Below are 18,503 nucleotides of genomic sequence, written 5' to 3'. Positions count from 1 at the left end.
TTTTTATCTACTGGATGGATTTGTCTGATTTTTGAGTGTTTGTTTGAAGTGTGCTGATTCTGAATATGTAATTTTTATGAAGATTGGACGTATATTTTTAAGTTATAGTACATGTATAAAAACTGTATTTTTCCTGCTTGTGATAATTATGTTAAGCATTGTGCACCATAATTATATCACAGGCAGAGGGAAGGATTTTGTGTAGAATTGCTGGGAGTGTTTTCTGTAATGTACGTGTCTTATTGGTTGTTCTGTAAAACCCTGTGGGTGGTCCTATGTAGGGAAAGCCTGCATAAAAGAAGGCCCTTTGGTGCCAAGTAAAAGAGTTCTTCTTCACCCTCAATCTAGAGTCCTGTCTCTTATTGGGGGAATTGCTATATCACTACAAGGGATTGCTATGCTCTGCATGCTCCCTTGGATAATCACTTTTAAGCTCTTTTAAGAGCTTGTTCCTGCTTCACTCTCTTGGAGAGGTTCACCCACTGGAACCTGGAGCCTTGTCGTAGGTCCAGGGTGGGTAGGAGACGGCGAGACCCCAACCAAGCTGCGGTGGTTGTGGTGTCTGCGGAGCGCTTGGAGCCCTCTGTAAGCGCTAGGAGCATCCTTCAACGGAGGTACCCAGTCGTGGGTGCCAGGTGATCCGTTACACCCCCACCCTCAGGGTCCCCCTCCCGTGGTGCTGAGGGGGTTAAAAGCCACTTGCCTTATTCCAGCGCCGGGCTCTCTCGGCGCTGGTGACCTCTCCTCCCCCGCCGACGTCAGCGGATCCGAATGCGCATGCGCGGCAAGTGCCGCGCGCGCATTCAAGCGGTCATTAGGAAAGCATTTCTCAATGCTTTCCTATGTATGCTCTGAGGGATGGAGGCATAATATGCCTCCAGCGTTGCAGATGCGCCTCTAGTGGCTGTCCAGAAGACAGCCACTAGAGGCTGGCTTAACCCAGGCTATGTAAACATAGCAGTTTCTAAGAAACTGCTATGTTTGCATCTGCAGGATTAAAACCTGAGGGACCTGGCACCCAGACCACTTCATTGAGCTGAAGTGGTCTGGGTGACTGTAGTGTCCCTTTAAATTAATTTTAACTGTGTTACACGGTTGGAGAGAAAAACAGTGTACCGTATATACTCGAGTATAAGCAGAGTTTTTCAGCACATTTTTTGTGCTGAAAAACCCCAACTCGGCTTATACTCGAGTCAGAGTCTGTATTATGGCAATTTGCATTGCCATAATACAGACAGGGGCTGTGGGGGCTGCAGAGAGATGTTACTTACCTTTCCTGCAGCTCCTGTCAGCTCTCTCCTCCTCCGCCGGTCCGTTCAGCTCTTCTGTCAGCTCACAGTGTAAGTCTCGCGAGATTTACACTGGGAGCTGACCGAGGTGCTGAACGGACCGGCGGAGGAGGAGAGAGCTGACAGGAGCTGCAGGAAAGGTAAGTAACATCTCTCTGCAGCCCCCACAGCCCCCTCCTACACAGTGCCCATCCACTGGACCACCAGGGAAGGAGAGCCCCCCCTCCCTGGCCAGCTAGCAAGCAGGGAGGGGGGACGAAAAAATTTGAGGATTAGTGCGGATGCTGCTCAGTGTAACTCTCTCTCTCTCTCTCTCTCTCTCTCTCTCTCTCTCTCTCTCTCTCTCTCTCTCTCTCTCTCTCTCTCTCTCTCTCTCTCTCTCTCTCTCTCTCTCTCTCTCTCTCTCTCTCTCTCTCTCTCTCTCTCTCTCTCTCTCTCTCTCTCTCTCTCTCTCTCTCTCTCTCTCTCTCTCTCTCTCTCTCGCCACTAAACAAAGACATTGTCTGCGATGTTCCCCCAGGAGAGACATGTTAATAGGGCTGAATGTTCACTTTGCTGTAGGTTTTTCAATGTTTAACTCCTTCTGCTAGGGCTACAGGATAGCTAGCATAAGCTATATATATAGTACTGAAGAACTGCATGGACACCAGGAGTTCTGGAGAAACAGGAGGCACAATTAATAAATGGCAATTATATAAACTTCACTGTGTGTATTATCGTCTTCAGTGTATATGCATAATAATTAATAATAATAAAAAATTAATGAAAAAAAATAATAAAATAAAAATAATAAAATAAAAAATAATAATAAAATAAAAAACATTTAATGAAACAAAAAAAAATATTAAAATAATAATTAAAAAATAAAAATGCCCACCCCCCACCAAGGCTCTGCATCACACTCTGCATCTCACACACACACACACACACACTGCATTCATACACACACACTGCATTCATACACACACACTGCATTCACACACACACACTGCATTCATACACACTGCACTCATACACACACACTGCACTCATACACACACACACTGCACTCATACACACACACACTGCACTCATACACACACACACTGCACTCATACACACACACTGCACTCATACACACACACTGCACTCTCATACACACACACACTGCATTCTCATACACACACACACTGCATTCTCATACACACACACACTGCATTCTCATACACACACACACTGCATTCTCATACACACACACACTGCATTCTCATACACACACACACTGCATTCTCATACATACACACACTGCATTCTCATACACACACTGCATTCATTATATACACACACTGTAAATAAATATTCAATTAATATAATTTTTTAGGATCTAATTTTATTTAGAAATTTACCAGCAGCTGCTGCATTTCCCACCCTAGTCTTATACTCGAGTCAATACATTTTCCCAGTTTTTTGGGGTAAAACTAGGGGCCTCGGCTTATATTCGGGTCGGCTTATACTCGAGTATATACGGTAATTGAGCTGTTGTCCGTTCTCCCCTCTCTTGCTGCTTGTGTTTGTCTCATTAAGTTTAAAGGGCAATCCAGACATGGACCCCTTGCTCACGGTGCCTAGAGGGATATTGGCTATACCTCACTGATGATACCTTACAAGGTTGAAACGATCGTCTGTAGTTGCTGTATCTCTCGTTCAGAGGGAAATTGCTGGCATTTTGGATTGCCCCCAAAACAGGTCATTGGAAGACCAAAGCGGTTTCTTTATTTGCAGCTGCAAAGTCCCAGTAAGTTCTGAAATACATGATATACACTGGGCCCCAAACAACAAGAGAACAAAGAATATATAACGTAAATTACGTATTCCATACTTATAGAGAAAATCCAAAATCACACCCATATTACAAAGATTATTATCCAGTTGTTGGGTTAACACTTATCTCTTGCATATATTAACTTCTGGTAGGCATTCCTGGCATTCCACACATGCTCCCTGGTCCTAGATGTTTACATAGTAGTTTTAACCATGTGAGTACCAGAGATTTTTCTAAAGCATTTTGAAGCTTTTACCACAAAATCAGCTGCATTCCCCTTGTATTTTATCAGATCCAATCTGCTCCACATAAGTCCATATGGCCCTGTAAAGGGCAAAACCATTTGGCTGCATTCGGGGCATGAACAATGTCTCGGTTTTGCAGTCCAATGTCCAGATATAACAATTTAGGCCGAATGGATTGCAGCTGGACTAAATTAATTAAATCCTGGACCCAGTGGCTTCCAATCTGGGCTCAGATAAAAAAAAAAAAATAAATAAATTTGCCCACTGGCATCGCTAGCAGTCAGTGGTCAAATCGTTTAAAATCCTATGTGGCAGCTGGCCTGTGCTTCTAACAAGGCCAGAGTAACATTGGGGCTGATGGAACTAAAGCTCAAGGCCCATGGAATAGGCTAATTGATAAATAATTGTAGAGTGAGCGCATCATTAGATGCATGTGCGCCAACCTAGGGCGCTTCCTGCATCCTACTCTCAGTTGGCTTGCTTGCAGTCATGCCAGGCTGACCTTCCAAATCGTCTGACAGACCTGACACCTTCCTTTGCATGTTTGCACTGTTGGGCCATGTTTGTTTACGGGAATTGCATCAGTTGTCCACTTTTACCCTGTCTTCCAATGTCCTGCTTCACAAAACACTGCTGAGATGAAAGTGAGTTTTATTTTTTTATTTTTTTATTTATCTTTTGGTATATCCTGTGATTTTCTTAATTTATTTTCTTTTATTTTTTTCTTACAGCACCACCTCTGTCAGATACAGGACTGTATCATTAGAGATTTTGCCTTAATGTTTAAAGGAACACTATAGGGTCAGGAACACAAACATGTATTCCTGACCTCATAGTGTTAAAACCACATCTAGCCCCCCCCCCCCCCCCCCTGCTAAATATAGTAAAATGTTACTTGTATTCAAGTCTGCAGCTGTTGCCTCTGCACCTGATCTGCCTGCTTGGCTGACATCATCAGAAGTGATCCAATCACAATGCTTTCCAAGCAGGGGTGGGGAACATTAAGGCCCTTTAGATGTTTTGGACTAAATCTCCCATAATGCTGGCAAAGAATCAACAGAGATGTAGTCCACAACATCTGGAGGGCCGAAGGTTCCCCACCCGTTCTTTAAAGAATCAAGGGGAAGTATGGCTCATCTAAGAGTTTTTGCCTTGATGTGGCAGGTGAGCCTACACTTTAATGACCATTGGAGTGATACTAAAAAAAACTGCTACAGGGTTATTTAAGTGTACATAGAGATTATTTTGGATAGTGCGCAAGTAACTTTTTTTTGTAATGTCAATATATGTACTCTTTTTGAATAGGAATTTGAGCCTGCAACAACATAATTTTTCTAATCAATCTTTTTGTTTTCTTACAGATAATTCAATGGCAGACTTCCTCATTACCGGAAAACTCAAGAATTTGTATTTACGGATACCCTTAACATCTTAAGAATACAGTTTTAGCCCACAAAGATTTTTTTCTTTGACCAAGACAATTCAATGTGTGAACACAGAGTTCTGTTGCTATAAAAGTTTGCCCTTTGTGGAACATATTTTTTTATAAGCTGCCACTTGCCATATTTGGACAACATGTCTACCTCCTCGTTACGGCGTCAGATGAAAAATATTGTTCATAATTACTCTGAGGCAGAAATCAAAGTGAGAGAGGCCACATCAAATGATCCATGGGGTCCATCCAGTTCTTTAATGTCTGAAATTGCTGATCTAACCTACAATGTAGTTGCATTCTCAGAAATAATGAGCATGATTTGGAAGCGACTTAATGATCATGGCAAAAACTGGCGACATGTCTATAAAGTAAGATTTTATATGGGTAAATTAGTTTCTTAAATAGTATATTTTCTAATTAAGTAGTATGTTACTTAAATATGTCTTTAAATTATATTTTTACTTTTTAATGCTGCCTATTACCGATGGTCTATTATGCATGGTTATATATATATATATATATATATATTTTTTAAATTCTTTATTTTTACGTATGCAGGTGAGTACAACAGTGCCTGTGTCGCCACAACAGCGTTAGCAGGCTCGTTTCGCATATTTATATTAGTACAAGAATGTGGCACATTAGTTATGCATACATTTTTAAATTTCTGAATTTTTCCATCTTGACAAAGGTAGCATGTAAAAAGTGTGCAATTACGGCTTATGCAAAAGCCCAGTATGTTACGTCATAGATGAATGTAGATATACAGTTACCCATACTATACATGTAACTACAAGCGCATCTGGCATTAGGCCTATTTAGCTATTCACCAATAATTTTTAAAGTTACGCGAAATTTGTGTTTTTCAGTGCAATATAGTCTGCGTAAACAATAGGACTAACGTTATAACAGTCCGGTGTAAGCAGGAGCCTGTGATACAAGTCGGTCAATGGAACATCAGTATACGGTGGGTGGGTTAGTACCCAATCTATGTTTACTAATCTCTTTTCTACATTCAACCAGTGGAGATACACGATATGTTGCTACGACCGACTATCTATTTGCCATTCCGTCATCGTGCCTCCAATCATTTTCTATGTCTACAGAGCTTTTGCCACCCTGTCTCTTATCGTGTTGTGTTCTACACACGCTCGCTCCCATGTAAAGCATGGGGAGAGAAAAAGAAGAGAAAGAAAGGAAATTATAGACACATAAAAGGAAAAAAGGGGCCCCTGCGGCGCGCGGCGGGAGATATGGGCGACCCGGATCATATCGTTAGTAACCACGTTGCCTTCCCACAGGCACTTTCTATAGCGACTGCCTCTCATGCCATCTAGCTTCCCATAGGGCTCCTCTCAATCACCTCCCTGTCCCATTGGGCTGTTATCCCAGGGTTCCCACATTTTTTGGAACGCTGCTGTGGTGCCTTTCACCCTGGCTGTGAGATCATCCATTCATCTACTATCCCTGACCTTAGAACATACTTCTGTAAATCTTGGTCCCTCAGGCGCCAACCACGCTGTCGCTATCGTTCTAAAGTGCAGTAATTTTTGCTCCCTCCTAGTCCACCCCTCCACTGATCTATTCAGGAGGTATACCCACGGGTCCACAGCCGGTGATCTAGAAAAGATCTGTCGCACTAAGTTCTCTACCGATTTTTCCAAAATCTATGCATGGTCGGGCATTCCCACCACATGTGAATGTACGTTCCTCTATTACCGCACCCCCTCCAGCAGTCATCAGTGGTTATTTTTTGCATTCTTAATAGCTTCACTGGGGTGGTATACCACCGGAACATGGTTTTCCACGCCTGTTCCTGAAGCGTCACGCATATTGATGTATTTTTGGTGGCTTCCCAGATCTCCTGCCATTCCACCCCCTCAAGGGTCTCGCGCAGGTCCCTCTCCCACTGGTCCGTGTAAGTCAGTCTGCCCCACTCCGTGTTTTCGGAGCTAAGGTGGGCATACAGCAGCATTATTAAACCCTTCGGTGCTCTCTCTGCCTCGCACAGCCTCTCGAAGAAGGTCAGCCGTCTACAGGCTGCCGTTTTTATGTGGGGGCGGTTAGCAAAATCTCTAAGTTGAACGTATCTGAAAAAGTCGGACGGTGTTAAGTGATGATGTTGCTGAAGGTCTGTGAACTGCACTATTTCTCCTCCCTGGAACATGTTGCCAAGTCTCTGTAGACCAACCCTTTCTATGTTCCGAAATTCCCTCGATGCCATACCCGGGAGGAAGGCTCTGTTTCGGCGCAACGGCGTGAGTGGGGACGGGAATGATGCGAGACCGTATTTGACGTTGGTCGCATCCCAGATACGTATTGCATTCAGGATTGCTGGGCACGTCGCCCTTATTATAGGTCTGTGTTCCTTTGGAACCCACATCGTAAACTGAGGAAGGTCCAATCCTGCCATGAGAGCCTCTATGTCTACCCATTTCCGTTCGTCCGGCGGGGAATGCCACATCACCTGCGCCAATTGGGCCGCAAGGTAATAAAAATAAAGGTTTTGCAAACCCAGTCCCCCTCTATCCTTTCTCCTGTATAAGACCTGCCTGGCGATCCTGTGTCTCCTGTTCTGCCATATGAAATTTCCAATTGCGCGTTGCAGGGGAACAAGTTGTGTTTTTTGTAATGCGTATGGGCAGCGTCTGAAACAAGAGGATTCGTGGGATAATATTCATCTTGACTGAATTAATTCTTCCTATCCACGAGATTGGTATGTCCACCCACCTTTCCAGGTCCCCTATCAGAGTTCTGAACATCGGCGTATAGTTTGCAGCATATAGCGTGCTAGAGTCCGCAGTCAAGTTGTGTGTCCCGCAGCATGGCCACCGCGTCCGGAGACATCCCTACTGGTAGGGCACTTGACTTAGTGAAGTTAGCTTTGTACCCTGAAATCGCCCCATATTCCTTTATCACTTCCCGTAGACCTCCCATCGAGTCCATCGGGTTCATTAGGGTCACGAGAACATCATCAGCGTAGGCGGAGACCTTAAACTCGCTACCGCCCAGTATCACACCCCGAATATTCGTGTGTCTACGTATCGCTTGTAAAAAGGGCTCCAAGGCCAGGACGAATAATAGGGGTGAGAGTGGGCACACCTGCCTGGTGCCATTGTGCAATTGAAAAGGGCGTAACTGAGCCCTCACGTTGCTGTACATCGCCTTGGTAAGCGCTATATATTCTGCCGGGAATCCCAGGTGTGTGAGCAGGGTAAACGGGTATGGCCACCTGACCCGATCAAAAGCCTTCTCGGCATCTATGGAAAAGACCAGTGTGGGTGTCCTCGTGACCGTTTGTTTCCAGATAAGATCTATATTCCTCCTGGTGTTTTCAAAAAGTTGTCTACCAGGTATGAATCCAACCTGATCTGCGATGATTGAGTCCAGAAGCGGGTTCAACCATTTTGGCTAGTATTTTCATGTCATGGTTGATGAGGGAAATCGGTCTGTAATTTTCCGGCTGAAGCGGGTCCTTGCCGGGTTTCAGCGGTAGCAGTACTATAGTGGCCAGTGACATTTCCCGTTCGGGGGCAGGCACCTTTCTCCACTCCGCGAACAGCTTTATCAATCTCGGCGTGAGTTCTTCCCGAAAAGCCTTGTAATAAGCTCCGTCGAAGCAGTCAGGCCCGGGTGCCTTATTCCCACTCAAACCCGAGATAGCTCTATCCACATCTTCCTCTGTTATGTCTGCAGCAAGATTGTGCATAGCTTCCCTCAACAGTTTAGTCAACTCCAGTCCTTCCAGGAATCTTAATATGTGTTCTTCTTCACGTCCGTCCTGTTGAACATCTCCCGGGGTATGGTTATACAATCGTTTGTAAAAGTCTTCAAATACAGCTGCGACATCCTGTGGGTTTGTTTTTATAGAGTCGTCTGGATGCTTTATGGCCGTCACATGGGATCTGTCCTGTCTAGGCCTGAGCGTTCTGGCCAGGAGTGTGTCCATTTTGTTGGCCTTCTCATACTATGTCCTCCTGCCCCACAGCATTGATTTTGCTGTGTCGTCCAACAGTGTCGTGCGGATGGACCGCCGTACAGATTCTAATTGACGGTATGTTCCGTCTTCCGGAGTCATTTGGTGCCGCTGTTCAAGATTTCTGAGTCGGGTCATGAGAGCTTCCAGCTGTTGGAATTTCAATTTCTTTTTCCAGGTTGCAATTTTGATAAGGGCCCCCCTAATCACTGATTTATGGGCTGCCCATACCGTGCTCATCTGCATGTCAGGGGTATCGTTTAACTGAAAATATTCTCGTATCTTGGTCTTTATTTGTTCCGCTATCCGTTCATCCCTAAGTAGTGAGTTGTTAAGTCTCCACGTCCAAGGGGTCGCCGCGCATAGGTTACCCAGAGTGATGTACACCTCAGCGTGGTCAGACCAGGAGATATTCCCCACTGCCGTCCCCGTTATCTGAGCCATGCTGATTGTACTTACAAGGAACAGATCTATCCTAGAATACGTCCCATGGGGCGCGGAATAGTAGGAATAGTCCCTTTCCCCTGGGTGTTGAGCACGCCACACGTCTATTAGGCCTGTTGCTGCTATAAAGTCCCGAAGCAGCTTATCCTGCCCTCCCCTTCCCTGAGATCTAGGGCCTCCTCCCCTCCTGGTCCTGTCGACCGCCGGGCATGGCACCGCATTGAAATCCCCTGACGTTATTATCATTCCGTGTGGTCAAACCGCTAGTTTGTCCTTCAGTCTGGTCCAGAACTCCGGGTCCGGCTGAATTGGTGCATAGACATTTACGAGATGAATGGTATGTGAGAAGAGAGTGCCTGTCACTATAACGAACCGTCCATCTGGGTCGGCCTCCCAGGAGACCACACCAAATGGGCAGCTGTGACGTATTAAAATGGCAGTTCCGTTCCTTTTGCAGTGTGACCTAGCCTCAAAGGATTCTTTGTACATGCGATCCCTCAAGCTAAACTTCGCTTGCTTTGGTAGATGAGTCTCCTGCACAAAAGCTATGTCTGAATTCAACCTTTTCAATTCTCTAAACATCGTTCTACGTTTCCTAGGTGGGTTTAGGCCTTTAACGTTTAATGAGATTATTTTTACTGCCATGAACTTTCACTAAGAACTACGCTTAAAACCACAGCCGTCCCCGCTCCTACAGCTCCTCTCTGGAGTCTCCAGCCGCCAGCCCGTCCGCTATATCTCCTGGACCACCCGCTGCCCCCCACGCCCCTCGAAAATACAGACATAGAAAAAAGTGGAAGAAGAAAGATGGAAAAGGAAAAACAAAAGGACGAATTAAGTAAGCCTGTGTACACCCTTATGGGCGTAAATAGTCTGGTCTTATCTATCGCCAGACTCTGTTGGGGTACATGATCCAGCCCCTCCCCTGCGGTCAACGCCGTGAGGAGTAGCGGGAGCATGATGCCTGACTCGCTTGTGCCGTTTTGCATCACTGTGACCTGTTACAAAATGTGTGCAAACCTGGGGATAACAGGGATCCAGGCAACAGCCCGGTTACGAACCATAAATTGGGGAGTGTGAGAAGTGCGCGATTGCGTTCATACACCCTGTGCTACCCCAGGGGCGGGAGTAATAGAAGTATAATTTGTTGATTGTAATTGTTTGGGAATTTTTTAGAATTTTTTTTCTTTTAATTTTTTTTTTTTTGTTAATATTAATTGTCTTACGGGGGCTCTCGTGAGTACAGGAGTGCTGATAGGGGCTCCCCCGCCAACTTGGATGTGACTAACAGTCTTATACCCCGCACTAGTCCCTCCGCTGTCTAAAATCGTGAGTAAACTGTAGTATGGGGTCCGCAGCAAACTCCCATCAGCTGAACTTAAGGTCCAAAGTCACCCCTGCGGAAGGCCTCTCTGTGATACCCTCCCCAGACTTCATCTGGAGCGATATCCGGGCCTCGGCTGCCCGTCTCCCCGAAACCCGGTCCTGCCTCCCCATCCCTTACCTAAGGCTCCCATTTTACTGGACCTGTGACCGCGGGACCATCCACTCTTTGTCACCATCTTCCCTACAAGGCAAATGCAAGTTTAACCCCTTAAGGACCACACTTCTGGAATAAAAGGGAATAATGACATGTCACACATGTCATGTGTCCTTAAGGGGTTAAACTCGTGAATTCTCTGTTGTATAAATGTTGCATTTATTTTCACCCTGTCCAAGTTTTCAAAAGGTTACTGGGAAGTAATGATTCAGACCACCTTTGTCACACCTTCACCCCCACTATCTCCAGTCGGCCCTCCCCCTTCGGACCATATCTCAAAGCCTCCTGCACACCTAGAGCTGCACCCCTATAGGGTATGGGACCCCCCGGAGTGTACAGTCTCCTAAGTGTGCCCTTGACCCTTAATTTGGCCGTCAAATTCCGTCAGGGGGTAACCCTCCCTCCTCCTCCCCTCTGTACACAAAATCAACAACTCATATAAGAACTTAGAAACATTTGCGCCAGTGACTTATGCATTTTCAACGAATATACATACACATAGGTATTTCTGTCCCCGAGGTACCAGTGCAGTGTACAATTCCCTTCCCCTCCCTAGGTGCTCGAAAAATACATGGAACAGCACATGCCTGTAGAGACCTCTGTAATTTTTGATTTCCAAATGTAAATTGTTATATGCAATTTTTCTAAATTTTTATACAAACCAACTCTTAAACATTACGTGACCTTTACTCCTAAGCTTTTCACCACCCACCCCCCTAACAGCCACAAAACCTGGGACATCCATTATGGCCATAAGCCGATCCCCAAAAGGTGGGGCAGCGCCCTGCCCTCCCCTCTATCCTCGCCCCCCATAATCCGATCGGAGGTTAGCCCCCCCTCCCCCTGCCCAAGCCATGAAACATGGAGCCCCTACGTGGTAACTTATAAACAAAAAACATCATTATTGTATGCAGATTTGCACGTACATGCCTGTTGGTATGTTACTATGTCCCCACGGCATGTGAACGATGTGCCGAATGGTAGCCTCCCCCGGGAGTCCAGCAAATTATACAACCTTACGCACCTCAGGGCTAGTTAACCCCTTTTTTTTTTTTTGTGGGATCTCACGTAAATTTGTACATTTTTATATTATTAGTTTTTATATATTTATATATATATATATATTTTTTTTTTTTTTTTTTCTTTTTCCCCCCTCTTTTTGATATATTTTAAAAAAATTTTTTAATATAATTAATTCTTTTTTGTGGGGGGGTGGGGGTTGTGTGTGTTATCCTACTTCTTTTAACCCCTTAAGGACACATGACATGTGTGACATATCATGATTCCCTTTTATTCCAGAAGTTTGGTCCTTAAGGGGTTAAACGATTCAATAAAACATGAAAAACAAAATTTAACACACAGTGCAACCTTTCGCCCGGGAAATTGGGGACATAGTAACTCTGACTATAAGCGCATCACTTGACCCACTTGCCGATGAAGTCCAAAACATGTGAGTCCGTCGTCCCCCATTGCTAGGGAATGCTCCACTTCACCGCGTGCTTGGAACAACGTCCTCTGGAGGAAATTATACTATGATGGGAATGGGCCACCTGCCACCCTCTCCCCCCCAAACCCTCATTCCCCCCCCTCCGTAGTAGCTTAAAGGAGGACCCGTTCGGCAAGCCCCCCGAATTTTCGGCCTGCTTCTAAGCCTCCAAGGCCCAAGAAACGCTCAGTCAACAGGAGCTCGCTCCCCTGCAAGGGTCGGACCATACCCTAGACTCTTGTCCCATGGCCCCGGAAGGCCATTTCCCCCCCCAGGCCCAAAGCTCTCCCAAGGAAGAAAAAAGACCCCTCAGTCCCTGCCAAGTAGGCTTCCCTTACCCCACCCGCATCCATACATGGAGAACCCCACACCATGGTAGGCCCCCGCACCCTCAGCTGGGTACTGTACCGTGCTCAGTCAGCGCTGGCCTCTCGCTCCTTCCTCCTGCCAATCCGTCAGTAGCCGCGGCAATTCAGGTGGGCGCATCTCCACACTAGGAAGGTCGGAAGGGGGTTGAATCCCAAGGTGGGACACCACCCGGTGTCAGGACGTGTGTCCGGTCCCCCTTGAACGCCAGGAGCTTAAAGGGAAAACCCCACGCATACCGGACACCGGCGTTTCTCATAGCCGCTGTAATCGGCCTCCACTCCCTTCTCCTTTGCAGGGTGGAGGGGGCCAAATCTTGATAGAGCGATATCAGCGCGCCCTCGAACCGGATGGGCCCTTCTCTGCCTCTCCTCATGAGGGCTTCTTTAGTGCCGAAATGCAGGAATCTGGTTACTACATCCCTAGGGGCATTTGCCTCTGCCCTCCGAGCTCGCAGGGCCCTATGGACCCTTTCAATGTGCCACTGGTCATTGGGGAAATCCGTCAGGAGAGGCCGCAGTATCCTGAGCACCAGCTCCTGCAGATCTCTTTCATCCCCTTCGGGCAGGCCCCGCAGCCGCATGTTGTTACCTCCAGGGCGAGGTCGGTTTCAGCCATGTGAGCGGCCATCGAATTAACTTGATCCACCAGGCCATTATGAGACTGAGCGTGGGTCTCCACGCGCTCTTCCAGCCGCGCGGTACGGGTCCCCAACGACTGAATTTCCGCCTGGAGCACCGCGGTAGACCTTGCAATCTCGCCTGCCAGGTAGGACCGAACCTCGGTCAACCTAGCTAGGACCTGATCCTGGTCCTTTAGTGGGGCTTCCTTGGCAGGTGAGGCTCGTGGCGTCTCTGCGCCGCCATCTTGACCCTCGGGCTGTCCGTGTTTCTGGGCCGACATGAGGTCCAGCACCGTGTTCCCGACTTCGGAACCTTTCTTGGGCAGCTTTTTGGAGGTCCTTTTTTTCCATTTCTGATGAAATTAGATAATTAGGTCGCTTTTGTAAGCTGTTTGAAGGCGCTTGGAGAGCGGAGCTCTAGCAAGATGCGTCCAGCGTTCAGGCCACTGCATGGTTATCTTTATATCTACCTGTCACATATCAAACAATACTAAGGACAATTCTTACAATTCAAGATAAAATGTGTAAGGTTGCTTATCTATATATTAAAATAAACTATTTATCCTAACATCTAAACTACTAAAATGTAAAGCTTAAGTTTGATTATAATGGACTGCAGCTTTTAAAACCTTCATGACAAAAGGTGTGCTGGGACCGTCATTGGAAACTGTACAGAGAGGACAAATGACTGTCACAGCACATTCTTTAAATGTCGTGTTTTTTTTTTGTTTGTTTGTTTTTTTTGTTTAACCAGAACACTCCCAAGAACTATAACCACTTCAACACACTGTAATGAATATGTTGTCAGGACTGCTTTGGTGCATCCCATCTGTGATTGTCTAACAGGACAGTTACAGAAAACTGCACATAGAAGTCAAGTGACTGTCAGAACACATTCTTTAAACTAAATACTAGACAAAAAGTTTGCACTCAAGTATGTAACTAAAGGCTTCTGGAGCCATCAGAGGGATTAACCTGTGAGATATAAAGAAACGACAGATGTCACAATTCCCACTACTACGGTGGGACAAGAAACCTTATGCAATGTATTTTTATTTTTTATTTTTTTTTTAATGGACACTGTAGGCACCTAGATCACTTCATCTCATTGAAGTAGTCTGGGTGAAGTGCTCCTGCCCCCTTAACCCTTGTTACCTGGTACGTCCGATAGAAAATAACCGCTTACCTTATCGATCACGATCCTGGGGTCTGTCTGGGAGCTCAGGCAGACCCCCACTGCCTGATCCGGCCCTCCCGTGCCATGTAATCGCCATGTGGTCGCGGGTCCTCGCGATCATATTGGTTGCAATAGCCGGCTTGTGCAGTGCCTGCAATGGGGGCCTGCCTGAGCTCTCAGGCAGTGCCCCTAATGCCTGCAGAAAAGTTTTAAAAACTTTGTAAAAACTCTGAATAAAAGTGTGTGTGTGTGTGTGTGTCTATATATATATATATATATATATATGTGTGTGTTTATATAATCTAAGAACTTTTCTTGACACACAAATCATTATTAAAAGTGTTTTTTTTTGGGGGGGTGGAGCCAGTAGCCTCATGGAATGGACGTGTTTCTCATGCGCTCCGCTCAAGCCAGGGAAAACCACGCTATTTTCCCCTATAATACCTACCACACCAGCTCCCGCAACGCGCCTCCTGCCTTGCCGAAGTAATGGGGTGCAAAAGCAAAAAATACTGGGTGGAAAAGCCCCCATCCACCGCCGATGTCGGCAAACTATTGTGGAAGCCGCAAGCATCCTCGAGGCCTGACATGGCACCACTCTCAGACGCGCCCTCCCGAACGTCCAGCGAAGAATCTATCTCCAGCCTCGAACTGATGGCTGAGACACGGAGAGCAGGCAAGCATATGGTGCATGGCAGCCTCCCAATCACTGAAGAAAGACTGAAGGCCCTCCTAGATAACCTCAGCCGTCATATCACGGCAGATATAAATTCATTTATGTCTGAAGGAAATTCATGGACTGTCAGTGCAACTACATGATACAGAAATCAGCATTGCTGCACATGAGGCCCGCATTATTAACCTTGAAAATGAGCTGACAACGATGAAGAAAGATCTGACCCAAACTCAGCACCAAGTTGCGGCCATGGAGGATGGCAGGCGATGGAAAAATGAGGGATACGTTTGATTTTCTATTCTCGTGCGTAAGGGTCTGGTAGTGCGCTCAATATAGTTAAGGCCGCACGGGCATGTGAGCATGTACACAACACCACTAGAATGGCAAGTAATACACTCTTTAATACTTTAACTGTGACCATTTACTACATTAACTACATATTGTATGATGTGGAGTCTTTTAGAGTTTGTAATTTGGCATACTTTACACCTGCCATAACAATAAGAAAACGCTCTATTGAGTTAAAAAATAGCTTTTATTCTCCTCCTTACTTTTTCAAATAATGCTGTCGGTTAAAACTCTTTTTAGATTAGGCAGACCTCTATGCACAATTTTTGGTGATGATGGTAAAATCTCATTCAGTAATGGATCATTTAATAGCAAATGCCAGTGTTTCTTAATATTCGTAACTTGGCCATTATGATTACCTGAAAATTGGCAAATAAAAGGAACTAGATTGGCTTGGCTATTGGAATCTTTATTTTTATTATTTAATAGTTCCTCCCTTTCGATAGGGTCCACAGAATTTAATGCCTTCCGTAAGAGGTTATTATTATAGCCTCTTTCCAGGAACTCTTTTTAAAAAAAAAAAAAAAAAGAATTTTTTTATTTTTTTTGTCCTTGGTTCATAAAAATGTCTTGTTCCGTACAATTACGCGTGAGTCTGTTAAACTGACTCTTCGGTATGTTATCGAGCCACGGGCTGAAATGGCAACTGGCTTTCTCAATGTAACTGTTCACATCGACGGTTTTGAAGAAGGTTTTAGTTTTGATTATATCGTCTTGTTTATAAATGGACAAATCTAAAAAGTCTATTTCTGAGCTACTATATGTAAAAGACAAGGTGATACCCGAATCGTTTGTATTAACAAAACTTATAAATTCTTGGAGTAATGCTTCTCCAACTCTCTATATAAAAAGCAAATAATCAATGTATCTCTTATAGAGCACCAGGTTTGCTGCCCAGCCACTCCCCTCGCCCAGGCAAAGTGATTCCCAGTGTGCCATGAAGAAGTTGGCGTAGCTGGGGCAAACCTGGTCCCCATCGCTGTACCACAGTTTTGTAGGTATGAGCTATTTCAGGACCAAAAATAATTCTTGTTCAATATAAGCAATATGGCTTCCAGAACAAACTGAATCTGAATCTCTGCATACTGGGTATTCTAAAAAAAGTCAACTGCGCGAATCCCAAGTACATGCTTAATCACAGATTACAACGAGGAAACGTCTGCTGTGATCAATAAAAAATATTTTTGCCATTTGTCTGTATTCAGAACTTGTAGCAAATTGGTCGTATCTCTTGGGTAGGAAGGGCAACAGCTTACCAATGGCTGAAGGAAATGGTCAACATATTCTGACAGTCGACTTGACACAGAGTTAATGCCTGATATTATAGGCCTGCCCGGAGGCACTGCGCGAATCCCAAGTACATGCTTAATCACAGATTACAACGAGGAAACGTCTGCTGTGATCAATAAAAAATCTTTTTGCCATTTGTCTGTATTCAGAACTTGTAGCAAATTGGTCGTATCTCTTGGGTAGGAAGGGCAACAGCTTAGAAATGTGTTTTTTTGCATTTTAGGCAAAAAGTAAAACACTGGAATTTCGGGGTGTCTAACATCCAAATATTGATGTTCCTTTTTGTTTAAGATTCCTGAGGTAAAACCTTTCTCAATGAGTTTTGAGAATTTTGTTTGTATATCCTTGGTGGGATCTAATGGCAGTTTTTGGTAGGTGGCACTGTCATCTAGGAGCCTAAAGAACTCTCAAAGGTAGAACTCACTGCTCATGATAACGCCACCTCCTTTGTCTGCCGGTTTGATAACTAGATTAGTGTCCTTCATTATATCAAGGCCTTACGTACTTGTACATTGAGGTTTTGTTGATATTTATTTAGATGTTTAACCCCTTAAGGACGCAGCTTCAAAAACTGGACTTACCCTTAAGGACACAAGCATTTTTTTGCATGTTTTGCTGTTTGTGTTCAACCTCTGTTTGCATTTTTCTTATTTATTGCACCAACACATGTTATATATCGTTTTTTAAAGGATAAAAAGGGCTTCAATCTGATGTGACATATATAAATTCTTCTTTATTATAAAAACAATATATATATTTCTTTCACAGTTTAGGCAATAACGTGTGTATAATAAGTGCAGCTTAAGGAAAGTAATTAAAAAAAATCAATTAGTTCTGATTTTCAGAGTACATAATGTGTCTAGGATTTCAGCTTATTTTGAAAGTTACAGGTCACAAAATACAAGGAGTAAAATAAAAATGTAATGTGGAGCTATTTTAGAATTTGGTATGTTTGTCTTGTAAGCTTAATAGCCATCACAGAAAGCAAAATTGCTGCACAAAAGTATATATTTTTTATTAAGCACACATCACAGGCTATTTACCAAAGGGTATTCTGACACTTTTTACGTAGCCATTTCGCCGCCAATCTCTGCTAAATAGTGTAGTAAAATTGTGTTTTTTTTTCCAGATTTTTCATAGACACATAAAACAAGGATTTTTAATGTGTATTTTATAAAGCTGATGTATACTACTGCTGTAGAAAACCCCATATTGTTTTCAGCCATATCAACTGAGTAAAACGATACCCCCAATCTATGTCTTTGCCACTATCCTGTGAAGTTAGTGTCATAAGAGACCTGACCATTTCTGTTTTCACAGTGATAACTTTGATAGATGAATTTGATGGGGGCAAGTCTCATTTTGGGGGCATTGTAGCAGTTTAACTGTTGAATTTATCCCTCAAGGACCTACTATTGGTGAAAGTAGACACTACAGTGTATCACATATGGTGTATATTGTGCCTTAACGTGATGCCATTTTTTTCACCAGTGTATGTCAAACTTTGTGGTAAAATATTTTTTTTTTTCATTTTTTTTTTTACATACACGTAATTTTTCAAGTCTGGTATGTGCCACTGTGATCAAAACCCCATTAGTATGCTCGGCAAACTCTTCTGAATAAATTAATACCCACAATGTATGTCTTTTCCACTATCCTGTGAAGCTACAGTGCCTTAAGAGTCCTGACCATTACAGTTTTTACAATTAGAATTTTGATAAATGCATTTGATGTGTCTATATCACATTTTAGGGCATTGTAGCAGTTTGACAGTTAAAATTACCCCATAAATGCATACCATTTGTGAA

The 18,503-nt window shown here is 44.3% G+C and overlaps 1 protein-coding gene across 4 annotated transcripts in view; it reads left to right on the top strand.

The window, feature by feature from the left end:
- LOC134577564 (epsin-1-like) overlaps nt 1-18,503 on the top strand; it is a 149,213-nt gene that overhangs the window by 26,262 nt on the left and 104,448 nt on the right. For all 4 annotated transcript variants that reach the window (XM_063436368.1, XM_063436366.1, XM_063436365.1 and 1 more), the window contains exon 2: nt 4,697-5,138. In XM_063436368.1, the coding sequence (XP_063292438.1) occupies nt 4,911-5,138 (228 nt within the window). In that variant the 5' untranslated portion in view covers nt 4,697-4,910. The remainder of the gene's footprint in view (nt 1-4,696; nt 5,139-18,503) is intronic.

This window comes from Pelobates fuscus, chromosome 11 (genome assembly GCF_036172605.1).
Source record: "Pelobates fuscus isolate aPelFus1 chromosome 11, aPelFus1.pri, whole genome shotgun sequence".
In the NCBI taxonomy this organism is placed as follows: domain Eukaryota; kingdom Metazoa; phylum Chordata; class Amphibia; order Anura; family Pelobatidae; genus Pelobates; species Pelobates fuscus.
This window is presented reverse-complemented; position numbering and strand designations above follow the sequence as displayed.